The sequence below is a fragment of the Plectropomus leopardus genome, chromosome 7, assembly GCF_026936395.1.
Source record: "Plectropomus leopardus strain MGB_pleo_1.0 chromosome 7, ASM2693639v1, whole genome shotgun sequence".
Taxonomy (NCBI): Eukaryota; Metazoa; Chordata; class Actinopteri; order Perciformes; family Serranidae; genus Plectropomus; species Plectropomus leopardus.
In genome coordinates this window covers 28782584-28795909 of record NC_142182.1, presented here as the reverse complement: position 1 = coordinate 28795909, position 13326 = coordinate 28782584, and the positions used below count along the sequence as shown (strand labels likewise).

The 13326-nt window shown below is 39.5% G+C and overlaps 2 protein-coding genes across 5 annotated transcripts; one reads left to right on the top strand and one right to left on the bottom strand.

Annotated features, from left to right (window-relative positions):
- The first annotated feature begins 84 nt into the window (after positions 1-84).
- Positions 85-3562, top strand: LOC121949984 (spexin prohormone 1-like). Of its 2 annotated transcripts, XM_088080397.1 has the most exons (6): positions 85-671; positions 1256-1327; positions 1436-1481; positions 1574-1633; positions 2459-2542; positions 2637-3562. In XM_088080397.1, exons 2-6 carry the CDS (start codon positions 1265-1267, stop codon positions 2693-2695), a joined length of 312 nt encoding a protein of 103 aa, XP_087936523.1. In that variant the 5' UTR covers positions 85-671; positions 1256-1264; the 3' UTR covers positions 2696-3562. The 2 variants fall into 2 exon arrangements, with proteins under 2 accessions (XP_087936523.1, XP_042351807.2); XM_042495873.2 differs by lacking the exon at positions 85-671 and having other exon boundaries at positions 799-1327.
- Positions 3563-4297: 735 nt separating this feature from the next.
- ldhbb (lactate dehydrogenase Bb) lies at positions 4298-12577 on the bottom strand. 3 transcript variants are annotated; one of them, XM_088080395.1, is made up of 8 exons: positions 12426-12577; positions 10243-10379; positions 9224-9341; positions 7765-7938; positions 7458-7631; positions 7222-7339; positions 6353-6476; positions 4298-5452 (listed from the first exon to the last, which is right to left on the bottom strand). In XM_088080395.1, the coding sequence occupies exons 2-8, from the start codon at positions 10369-10371 to the stop codon at positions 5285-5287; spliced, it is 1005 nt and encodes a 334-aa protein (XP_087936521.1). In that variant the 5' UTR covers positions 10372-10379; positions 12426-12577; the 3' UTR covers positions 4298-5284. The 3 variants fall into 3 exon arrangements, with proteins under 3 accessions (XP_087936521.1, XP_087936522.1, XP_042351925.1); XM_088080396.1 differs by lacking the exon at positions 12426-12577 and adding an exon at positions 10828-10975; XM_042495991.2 differs by lacking the exon at positions 12426-12577 and adding an exon at positions 10755-10906.
- Positions 12578-13326: the final 749 nt, after the last annotated feature.

The following is a 13326-nucleotide window of genomic DNA, read 5'->3' as shown; positions in this document are numbered from 1 at the left end:
ATAATTGATTGTATAATTCAAAAATAAAATATTGCATGTACTAACTCCCATTGCTTCAGGGCACAAGTGTCCTTCTCAACAAAGGACCTTTGTTTTTCTCATGAATCCAACACTTAAATTCTTGTCTGAGAAACCAGAGATGGAATTTAATTGAATCAAAATCATGTCTTTGATAATTAAAAATTCAGTTTGGCTTGTGCACTGGAAGAGAAAGACATGCAAACAAACTCTTACAGTATGACACGCGATGACCCGCGCAGCTTTTTATGGAAAACATCATCACTCCTCCACAGCCTGCAGGCCTCGTGCAGGTGTTTACACCACGCACTCCACTGACACGCTGTCATCACGTCAGCTTTCATTCATAAAGTCCCACCAGTGTCGTCATCATGCGGTGACCCTGCGAAGAGACTCTGCTACTGCTCATGAGATTCCTCAAAAGTTTGAACCGCTGTCATATGTCTGCGGTTAACGAGTGGTGACAGTTTCAACAACACCTGTCATTCTCATCAATGGAAATGTCACGTGCGATGTAATTATGGTCGTCATCGATGACACTGAATAATGAGGCGATCCTCATTGTTTTTATAATGTAACAGCATCGACGGAGGAAGAAGGAAGCACAGATCGTTAATTAAGCCTGCAGGACAGCACAACACAAACAGTTAACGGTAAGATATTATTATTATTATTATTATTATTATTATTATTATTATTATTATTATTATTATTATTATTATTATTATTATTATTATTATTATTATTATGAGTTGTTGTATTTTGTCAGTGTTTGCATGATTTTACGTTTTCTTAAAAAATCCAAGAAGTCAGATGAATGAAATTTGAGTTTGTTATAATAAAAATGTACATTTCAGCAGAAACACCTTATGTGCTTCAATTTAGCATTAAATTAATAGTTTAAAAAGAATTCATCATTTAAATATGAGTTCAAATACAAGTTCATATATTGGTTACTGCCTTGTATTAACAGACAGTGAACAACATTTATAGTAAAATACTGAAGACAAATGTGTCTTCATAGGAGAAGTTTTAATTGTTTACAAATACTGTATATTAAATAATTAAACTTTGTCCTTATGTCCTGTGTCTTTATATCTGTGTATAACTGCACTATATTGTGTTCCACATCCATTTATTTAATTGTGCTGGTAGTAATGTAGAGTTATTTGTCTTCTACTAATTTCTTATTTTTTAATCATACTATTATTTTTAATTAAACAAAATGCCATTGCAGGGCTCAGTAATGTCCCTAATAGTCACGTTGTTCATGGTGACATTGGTTGCCCAGTGCTGGAGTGCACCACAGGTGAGTGAAAGTAGATTTTTCTCTTTTCATATTTCAAATTGAATTTTAACAAATGCATTAAGAAATATAATCTTGAGATGAAGCATGATCTTTTGCATCACTTTCCAGCGGAGAAACTGGACTCCTCAGGCCATCTTATACCTAAAAGGAGCACGTAAGTATGTTCAGATTAAATTTAAAAATGTAGAATTGTCTGGTTTTGCGCTGAGATTAAGAAAAATAGTGTTGCATGTTGATGTTTTGCAGAGGGACATCGTTCAGTGGTGCAGCGCACCAGCAGAGAAGAAGGGGACACCTTACATATAGGTGAGAAATAAGAAATAGTTATATAAGCAGGGATGTAGTATCATATTTGGGCTGTTTTACACTTTCTAATGAGTGACACTTGGTTTAATGGTTGTGAATGATCTCTGGCTGGTGTCAATGCTTTGATTTTTACTGCAGCCATGTGGACCATAATCAGTTTATTAACTATTTATTAACATTAGAACTTAGGCTCATGTTAAAGAAAAAAAAGATTGTAATTTCAGATGATTGACTAACTTTTGGTTGAACTTTGGTTGGTAATAGATTAAAGAATGACCCTTTTATAATAAATGCTTTCATTAGTGTATTTAACAGCAGAATTCATTATTTTAACAACTTTTCCACAAATATTAAAGCTGCAGACTTGACTTGATTACTATTACGACTCACCAGAAAATGGGATGTTTCACAACCTGGTCCCCAAAAGATGCTCTTTATAATGAGTTACACTGTAACTGCTGTATAACGTATTTGTAAATTATTATTTAGCCATTAGTAAAGCCATTAATTACATTCAGGATTTTTGCACTGCAGCCCCCAGATCAACAGCTCCTTTAGCCTACGACAGCGTTCACACTGGCACAATCATTACACACTGCAAGTGGGCTAACTAGGATTTTTAACCCAAGGCTGGTGGAAGTGCAGTGTGAATTGTAAAGCCCTAAGTTTAGGTCCCCTCTGGGTTAACAGTGTGTGTGTGTGTGTGCGTGGAAAGGGCTCAGGTTCAAGATAAGAACAGCCCTGGGCAAAGAGAATGAACACTTTCATGGCATCAGTTTGATAATTGGGACTTTAACCGTGTCAAATATCTTTACCTCTCTGCAGTGACTCACAGTCAGCGCAGTGATGGACCTGGTCTGTCTTTGTCGTCCATTCTTCTGGAGCATCTGCAGCGAGCTGTGGAAGAAGGTAAAAGTCAACAATTATCACCAACACATCCCCATCATCTGAGCAGTTTTAAGATTTCTTTCAAAATTAAAAAAAAATCTACTTTCTTCCTCAGGTGGAGACATTTCAGATAATTACCCAGATGAACAAGAGCTGAATTTGAACTATTTGTGAAGACAAATGTCTTTTGAGTTTTCTCGTCTCATTGTGGCATTTTCTAGTATTTTTTTTTCCTATGCGTGTTAGTTGTCGCTGTTTATTTGTAATTAATAAAATTGCTTTGCCTTGTCAGTGAGCTGTGTGCTGCACATGAAGGGTTTTCTTTTTATAGTCACAAAAAACATAATCGATTAGGAACAAAAAAGAGGTCTGCTTCAGCTCGAGGCGACAATTAAGTCATTCACACCACACGAGTGATTAACGCCCTGCTAAACACCATTCAGTCATTCATCATCACGCCGTCTGAGAGCGACAGCCCAGTGAGCTTCATTGGAAATGGCAGCCTGAACCAGCCGTGACTGAGTCACACAAAGGTCACAAACTGAGATGTAGAGGAGCTTTAATCATATTTTTTAGTTCCAAAATAAATCAAAATAAATGTACATTTGTACATGTCTTTCTTAATGTTGGAAAATATGCATGTTGGACTCTGGTCCTGACTTGTTTTAAATTTATAGTGTCTTATAGGCCCATATGGGTTGGGGTTTACTGTGTACATGACACAATAATATAAGTCATTCATTCATGTAAACGCAGGGCCCCTAAAAAAACATGTTTCTGTAAAACCAACTTCAACAAGTGTAGGATTTTAAAGAAGGCCGAGTTAATCCATGCAGACCACAGCCTCCCTCTGTCAGAGGTCTTTAAGCTGTTTTCGTCTTGCTGCAAATAAAAATGACCGACCTGTGATGATTTGGCAGGATATTATTGTTTGTTGTATGTCAGTATAAAAGTTTTGCATACTGTCTTAATGGTAGTGCTTGCTGCTATGATGTACTACAAATTGCTCCTTGGGGAAAATAAAGATAACCTTGAACCTTGTGCTATTTCCTTTTAGATTTTTAGGGGAGAAAATATCAAATGACGTGTAATAATACCCTTATATAATGCAGCCATCGTGCAGCAGACTATACCTGTCAAACCAGCCCTACAGTGATGTTTCCACCCATGTGACTGATGTATCAGATATATGACAGGAGCACGCCCTGCACTTAGAATTAAAGTTTCTAACCTCAGGTTCCTGCTTCAGGTAGCATCGCCAACTATTCCACTTTCTCCTTTTTCTTCACTAATATTTTAACTTTTGCCCTCCATGTATTTACCTTTGTATTTATGTACTCGTGTTTTTGTCATGTGTGCTTTAATAGGTTAAGTATATGTGGGGTTTTTTTTAAAATGTATTTATTGCTATGACAGCAAAACCCACAGCCCCTCGGGGGGCAAATAAAAGACCTAAACATGATGTCAGTGTTCCCTTTCAAACCTAGTACACAACTTTTGGTTAAAGTTAACTAAGGAAGGCCACAGATGAAGAATGGACAGGGACGTCATGATATATCACTGGAGACATGTTTGCAGCTTACCTGTTCACAGCTTTACTCAGGATCTCTCCGTCACTCTGTCTTTCTGTAGCAGAAGAACATTATAGTGTTTGTCACCTTGTGAGCAAGAGGAGTGACATAAACTGTCTCTCTCATTCGTGTTGATTTATACACATTTGTTGGAATAGACACAATAAAGGGCTCATGTAATTAAAAAAGACACTTTCATCAGGAGTTCATCCATTGACACAGATTTATGCATCAGAAAGTTTTCTATCTGTGATGATACATTCAAAAAAAAGTTCAGAACAGCACCCACATCCCATTAAACTCACCTCATAAGTGTTTTTGGTTAAGTTACATTTTTTGGGAGCCTTTTAAGATACAATGTGCAGTGTAGGGACTCATGATAATATCTAGGTATATAGGTTTCAGCAGAGAAAGGCAGTAAAATGAAATATTGGCATTGGCTGATAAGATGACGCTTTAAATATCAGACTTTAGTCAGATTTGCCCAGGTTGTGACTTTTGTCAGGATTGTCGCAGGGAGGGCATTATCCAAGCATGTTTAAATATAACTTTACACTTTGAAAATGCTACATTAAAAACGCATGTAACACAAGCTGAAGTCGTCTTGTTATTTTGCTCAGTAATTATATATATTTTGTATTGTATTTTACGTCTGCATTTGCCAGTGGACCTTCACAATAAGGCAGGCAAGCATCATAATATGTTGAATGCACTACAGAAGAGACTGTATGTTCTCTGCAATTAGGTGTAAAAACAAATGTGCACTTATCAATATCAGCAAATTTGGCCAAAATGAGTGTGAGAATACCAGATATCAGCAAAAATCCAATATTGTACATCCCTAGTTCAACGCATCTGTTCACTGCTCCCTTCACTACTGAATAACTGAACACATGCACTCCCCGTTAAAGCAACAACAAACTTGCTTTATTGCACACCGAAGCAACACGAGTGACACACGGTCCCACACCGCAGCACAGCCGAGGACAAATGAGTCAGAGCAGCGTTTCACTCGGATGAGGTCACAAACTGACACCTACAGCTAAATCTGATGGGATTAAACTCCCGTACGCCTGTGAATCTACAGAGGGCAGTGGGCTGAAGGTGTGGAGGGTGGAGCTGTGTGGTGTTTAGTGACTGCAGAGTGATAATACGTCAGGAGGGTGCGGCTACATCGCCCTCTGCTGTCCAGCTACACATCCTGCAGGTCCTTCTGGATGTCCCACAGCGTGTTGGCACTGGCCTGGAGTTGGGCGACCTCGTCGTCTGTCAGGGTCATGTTGACCACGCTGGCCACACCTCCGCTGTTCAGCACGCAGGGCAGACTCAGATAGACCTCCTCACTGATCCCATACATGCCCTGTGCACAGTGAACAACAACGTTACTGTGTGTAAGACGGAGGGAAATGCCAGCAGAGAGAGAATATAAACTGCAAAAATGTGAATAATTTTGCTCAAATTTCAAAAGGCTGAACCAAAAAAAAGTCTGCCTCAAAGGAAGCCACGATTTGAACTTGAAACTAAAAATCATTAGAACTTTATTTTTTAATACCTGTTTAAATATGACACCCAGTGAACAACAGATCCTTTATACAGTATCAATGTATATGTCCTTTATCCTGTATATTTACAGATAATTGGTCTTGAATAAGTAAAACTAGAATTTGAATTCATGCTTAAAGTAAGTAATCGCTTTCAGTTTTGCATTTTGGCAAAAATAACATACACACTACAATTCTAAAACGTAACATGAAAGTACTGTAGTGCACAGGACTATTTTTACACGATGCTGCATGATAATATACTGTAGCTTTTGCAGGCAAAGGCACAGTTTGGTTAATGTACAAGCTATATATTCATGTTCATAACTTAAAGGAGCTCTATTTGGCAATCAGAGCGTATCTGTGATTCAGAGTTTGAGCGTGGATTGTCTGCATATGGTTCTCAACGTGGAGGTGATTGAGCTAGTGGCTAAAGGTGGTAACAGCTCCAACAGTGCTAACAGAGATACCAGAGGGAGTGCGAAATGCTTTCTCGACGACTCGATTGCTGCTATCAGCGCCATATGAGCGCAGTGCAGAGCGGCGACAATAGCGAGCTAGTGGAATACACACACAGGACTCATGTGCACCACCACTAAAGATATGTTTTAGGCTCTGTCTGATGTGTGAAAATGAATCTGTGTGTGTGTGTGTGTGTGTGTGTGTGTGTGTGTGTGTGTGTGTGTGTGTGTGTGTGTGTGTGTGTGAGCAGCCTTTACCTTCACCATGGTGGAAACAGGATGAATCCTGTTCATGTTCCTCATGAGACTCTCTGTCAGGTCAGCTACACTCAGACCGATGGCCCAGTTAGTGTAACCCTTCAGCTTGATCACCTCATAGGCACTGAGAGACACAAGACAGAAAAAAAGTTACTGCTTATTGCTTGGATTTCTTAGAGTTAGCTGATTTTAAAGGTGATGAAGCAGATAGGAAAGGCTAAATATAAACTGATATAACACATTAACACTCAGATGCAGATTCTTCCTCAGGACTGCTGCTTTTGTCCTCTACACTGATGAAAGAGACAGAGAGACGGAGACAGTCTCAGAGTCAGACACAGGGAGAGTGCTGAATGCATAATGACAGTTTTTATGTCTTGTCCTTGAAAATAAGATGATCTCACTTTTTTTCAGTGCCCTCTTTTCATACTAACAGTTTACACGGATGACAGCTGAGGGCAATACGGACAAAATTACTCATCACTGTGTCTCTGTTTTGCTATGTGGCAATTATAAAAAAGTATGAGTATTAAATCACATACTAGTTTAAATTATGTGTAATACCACTGAGACAAAATATTTTTAGTGTTTTACTTAAGTAAGTCCCTATTGCCTTAAGAAAAGGTCAGTTTTAGAGTTATTTAAGGTTTAATGCTGTTACATGATATAAATTAATATGTGAGTTTGTTCTCATTGTTATTTGTTTTGATGAGACCACAATGAAACAAAATATCTAGATATGAGTATAATTACATGGAGAGGCGTTTAACAATGTTGAGTTATCACCCTACACTACAATGTTTATACAACAACACACATAAAAACATCAGATCAGTCAAGAAAATGTGACGAATTCAGCTCCGGCTCACCTGTTCACCACCATCTGGTGCGTTTCCATCCAGTTCTCCTCGTCACAGTCAGTACCGATGTCCGGATTTAAGGTCTGCAGGTTGACTCCAGCCACGTTTGTTCCACTCCACACAGGCACTGAAAAACATGTTGAAACCATCGACCTTCGTCCACACTCTTCGCTCATCACACTGTGCACTATTTTTTTTTGTCTGTGCCGTTATGAAACAAAAAAAGAAATCCCACACATCCTCACCACTGGTGTCTCCATGTTCTCCCAGGATCCAGCCGTTGAAACTGCTCGGGTGGATTCCCAGTTTGTCGGCCATCAGGTAGCGGAAGCGTGCCGAGTCCAAGTTGGTGCCGCTGCCGATGACGCGGTGCTGGGGAAGGCCGCTCAGTTTCCAGGTGACATAAGTCAGCACATCAACTATTCAAAAAGTGTTTTCAGCGTTATTAGAGGGTGAATATTGTGTGTGTGTGTGTGTGTGTGTGTGTGTGTGTGTGTGTGTGTGTGTGAAGACAGAAAACACAGAATGATGAAATGTGTGTTGGGATGGTACCTGGGTTGGAGACCACAATGATGGTGCAGTCGGGGCTGTATCTGACGATCTGAGGGACGATGTGTTTGAAGATGTTGACGTTTCTCTGGACGAGGTTCAGCCTGCTCTCTCCCTCCTGCTGACGGACTCCAGCTGTCACCACAACGATGCGCGAGTTTGCTGTCACAGAGTAGTCTGTGAGAGAAGGAAATGTGTCATAACTATTACAGTGGAGGAAGAATAATTATACACACATCATGTGGGTGCAGGCTTTTTGACCTCAAGAAAACGTCTTGATTAAACTTTTGTGGCATGGAGTTGCATTTTTCCTTCATAATGGTTTAAGCTTCCATGACACAGCTAGCAAAGTGCTATATGATTCAAACATATTAATATGTTTCTTGCAAAAACAGAAAACTAAACTTGTTGTGCATAATGATTGGCGTTCACAGTAGCCAATAGACCCCCATCAACGTCTGATTGACAGTAGCTACCAGCCTGCTCTCTGTTGTCGAGGAGTTCTCGCTTGTGTATTTTCTCGACAAATCTGAGCGATGAAATGGAGGTAGAAGACTAGCATGATGAAGTGGTTTTTAGAGCAAGGCCATACGTAAAGGACACATCTTTGGATGCAAAATTGGTATACGACTCCAAGTACCAAATTTTGAACTTTCTCAAGTGTAAACAGACCTATCTACACAGCACTGTGTCAACACTAGAGAAAGATCTGGAAGCATACATTGTCATATTGGTATAAGAGAAAATGCTCTGGCTTATTTTATTTCTTTAGATCAATCCCAATCATTTTGGGCAGCTCTCAGGATACAGTGATGGTGCCTCTGCAAAACGGTAGCATGCAGACAGCAGGAGGGGAAGAGAATGCTGGTTAAAATGGTTTATACCCTAATTATACCCTCCAGTCTTATCTGGTGAGTCATGACAAACTTTAAAATACCATCGAGAGCCTAGAAAACTATTTTTTCGTCATTGTTGCCAGATTCATTAATTCGTTAATTCATTCAGATTCATTAATGAGAACTTGAGAGCAAGTTCTCATTTACGATGATGTCAAGAAAAAATACATCACACAAAAAGTGCACAACAAGAAGAAAAAAATAATTTAACCAATTGAAAGAAACTGAAACAATACAGTTAAAATAAATTAAAATAATTCAAATGAGACTAGAGAGGATAAAAAAAAAATATTTAAGACAGTAGCAGACTGTGGCAGAATTATCAGTGATCAGAGATCCATCACCTCTACTTTCAACAGATACTGGCACACAGGTGATGATCAGTGCAAAACATTTGTGATAAAAAAGGTTAAGAACCGAAAGTGTCATCACTTTCAGATTCCTATTTAAACCTGGTATCTTTAGACAGTCAAAGATTCAACACCAGCACAGCTGGTAAGAATCTTGACTATTTTTAATGGTAAACAAAAATGCTGCGCCCTGCCGTGTCTGATGTATAAACTTGCCTTTGTCCGCGACTATTTTGGGGGTTTTCAGGAAGAGGCTGCCATGCTGCAGGTCCATCATCTCTCCTTTCAGCTTGTCCTCCATCACGTCCACCAGAGCCAGTTCATCAGCCAGCTCCTGCACACATCAGGGAGATTCAGAGCAACACTGCTTCCCTCACCGTCCGCTCATTCATCAACCTACCTGAAACACTTTAAAACCCCTTTAAATGATGTGAAAGAAAAACTTTATTTTAATTAACTGTGTTCATATCTATTTAAAAGGGATTTCATAGTGTTATGGACTGTTACTAGAATTATGTACACACATTTTTAAGTTGATTACTAGTAAAAGGTCAACATTTTTTTTCCACATTATCTAAAAGGAAAAGTTTAAAATGTTCTGCTGTTTGTTTTGGGGACTAAATAAATATCTGGCACATCCACTGGTCATTTTAAACCAGTTTTATTCATATATCTTCTCCCAGAAGACCACACTGTATATTGCTCTGGCACTCTATTATATAGAGAGCATAAATTATGACTGAAATAGTACTATTTTACTACAAGATTGCCTGATCTGAAACTCAGTTCAGACACAACTAGATGTCTATTTAGCTGTCCATTAATCAAATTAAAACCTTTAACTCAATCGTAAATCTATATTTCCCTTGGCAGTACTTGGCTACTGTGTAAGCACTAACTTGGAGTGCATACAATACAATGGCTGTTAAAATTTCTCATTGTACAGCTAATAAATGAGGTAAAATTTCAGTGATTACTACTTCACAAACAAATAGCTGCCCAGTTTCAGTGGCCATAATAGAGAGTCATCTTTAGGTGTTCCCTTTTGGTTAGAATACATTTTCTCATCATTGTCACACACCTTGACAAGGACAGTGAAGGGATAAGAGATCAGACGCCCAGAGATCAGTAATAATCCGGCGTCAGTCTAGGAGGATCCCGCTTATTACCACGTCCTGTGACACCAGCAGGCATGCAGGTAATCTGAGCAGAGTCAAAATGAGAGGGGCTCTTACCCTGAGCAGGATGCTGATAGCACAGGCCATGCCAACCTGGCCCACGCCCACCACTGTCACTTTATTCCTGGGGGGCTCAGGAGGACCGCTGAACAGTGGGGTGATCAGTTTCTGCAGAATTGAGGCCATGTTCAGAGCTGAGGAGAGAAAAAAAAAATTAAAAAGGGGAGAAAGGAGGGAGTGAAGAGTGTTACTGGTCATGTCGACAGCAGACAAGTGACAAACACCAAGCACAGCTGAGGGAAACTCTCCTGCATCCAGAAAGCAGCCTGCGTGCTCCAACTTCATAAATATTGCATTCAGGGCACCACATTTCATATTCTGAGTGCAGAGGGATTACAAATTAAGCCTGACATCTATCTCAGTAGCACTAACAGAAGAATGACTTCTCTGTCATCTAGACAAAAAAAAAAAAAAAAACACAGACTGAGCTCTGTCCCACACATTATCATCCTGCAGTGTTCACCTTGAAATGACAAGCAGCCAGACACAAAAACAGCAGCAATACTTGCATTGTTTGGCGAGGCTCCGAGCTGCGAGGTATAAATACCAACATGTAATCAGCATGGCAAAGTGAATGGATACCTAAGGTGTGTTCCCACAGAGCTGCGCACCCCCTGCATCCAAAACACTTCCTCACAGTCACTGTTTGTGCAAGCCAGACAGTCGAGGCAGGTATCCGGTCAGCTGCAGCGGCAGCACAGAGCACATGTGACTCAGGGCCGGCTCCTCTCCTCTCCCTCCACTCTCCTCCCCAAATGGAGGAGCACTATAATCTGACTGCAGACTGTTAAAGGAGTTACTGTAATCCCTTAACACTGCCGCCATCTGCTGCACCTGAACTACAGATGAACATTAACCTTGTATCTGACAGGATGTCTCTGAAGAATAACTACTTTTATCATGTATTTTAGAGATTATGTTGCCTAAATTCTTGCATAACGATGCATCATATTAGTGCAATAATACTGCCACAGTTCAATAATAACAGGCAAAAATGTGAATAATTTATGATCAAGCTGCCACTGAATTTTCAGCACATTGCATACGTACAAATTATTAAATAAATACTGACATCTGCAAAAATGTGCCATCCCTGAAGGAGGAAAAAAAAGTCCCACTGATGTTCACTTTTAAACCGTTTATTCATTAGCCCAGAATGAAACTGGATTACTAAGAGAAAGCATCGTGTGAACACGAGCGGTTAATGAGATGACTTAGCCTGCAAGGTCACAGTAGGAACAATAAGCTTCATACTTTTATAATGCAAAATAAAAATATAGTTGGCACCTGAATAAACAGGGCAGCAAAGTATCATCGAAGTATTTGATTTTTTTAATCCAAAATTGTAGACAAGTAAGCTGTTGAATCTTTGTATATGCCTGAAAAAATAGTCACCCTGGAACTTGATGACAGACAGCGCACAGTGCAAAGCACAGACCACAAATTCAGAATCTGAAAACTGCCTATTTTAATTAAAATCATCTAATCTAAATCTACAGTTCAATCAAGTCATTTTTTTGTATGACTACTACACTATGGCAGAGCATCAGGATCACATTGAGGAGAACAAAGTTATAATTTTAAGAAAAAAATTGAAATACTAAAAAAAATAATTGCGTAAAAAAAATGTAACCTTAAAATGATGTTTCACGTAACGCATCCCTTTCATTTCTCTGGGATTTGATGAGCCACAAGGTCCCAAATAAAACTACATTTAATGGAAAAAAACATACTCACACCCCAAAAAAGGAATGCGGAAACTTTTCCTAAATTACTATAAATATATTTTTCTTGAGCATACATTTCTTGTTCTTTATTATTTTTAAAAAGTGTCTTGGCCCCATAGGTGGTGATTGTCTCAGAGTAATGCTGTCAATGATGACAAAAATGTATGCAGATCCACTTATATGTACTGGATAAAAGGATTAAATCTGCAATTCTACAAAGTCTGAAAAGCACCAAAACTTTTGCACAAGGGATACCGAGAGCATCACAAGCATGGAGAGGACACATACTAAACAAATGTCACTTTGTGAATAAAATAATACAAAGCGTAACTTTCCTCACAGTTATACAAATGCACCGCGAACCAAAATCCAACCAAATCCAGTCTAAATTTTAAATATGTGCCTCCTGCAGATATTTCCATTTCCCACATACAGAAAATCATGGCTGTTCACCTGTTGTCTTGAGGGTCCAGTTACTTTGAGAGTAAGTGGCTGTCCGTGCTCCAACTCTTCGGTAAGACTCACCCTGGGTGCGCTGTATTGTGTGTCTGTTCCTCTTCCTGTTGTGCTGCAGCCTTCTGGATTTAATTGGCTAAGCCTCTCCATCCCCTTCAAAGTCTCAGTTTGGCACTGCAAGGGTCACCTCATGCAGCTGGTGCACATTCACCTGCAGCAACACGTTCCCTGTTAGATAATAAAGAAAAAGAAAGCTGGATCAAAAATGTTCTACATGCCACTTAACAGTGTTGGAGAAATCGGCTGGTTAGACCTCTAAAATATAATGGAACTAGATGGCACTTGGCTTTTGGTGCTCGGAGCACCAAAATGTAATTCTGAAAAACTCAGCAGTGATGTCTCTTTCCAGGAATCATGACCCGCTTACTCAGGATAATCCACAGACCTTGTTGTGAGCAGTTTCATGGAGGAGCTATTTTGTTTTGGCTGAACCACACCTGCCAACTGTATCACCACACAGAAGGAAGCGTGCATCTACTAACAGACGAGAGGCTCGACTGAGCTGTAACTAGTTGCAGGTGCACACATCATTCTGCGCGGTGATACGTTTGCAAATGTAGTTCAGGAGAAAGAAAATCTTTCCCACATGAAATTGCTCATGAGGTTTGTTAATTATTTTGAGTTATCAGGTAGTGAAACAGAAAATCACTGGACAAAGGAAACCTCTGCACTCACAACACTGCAAGACAGCAATGTTTGAGATAAAAAGATGTAACTCTTGTTGGATTTTAAAGAAGTTCTTGTTTACAGATGTGTTTTCAGCTCTCACTTCACTGTAGACAGAGTGACGGGTGAAGAGGGGTGTTTTGCCTCGCTGGGCGCAGCAGCAGCTGCTAAT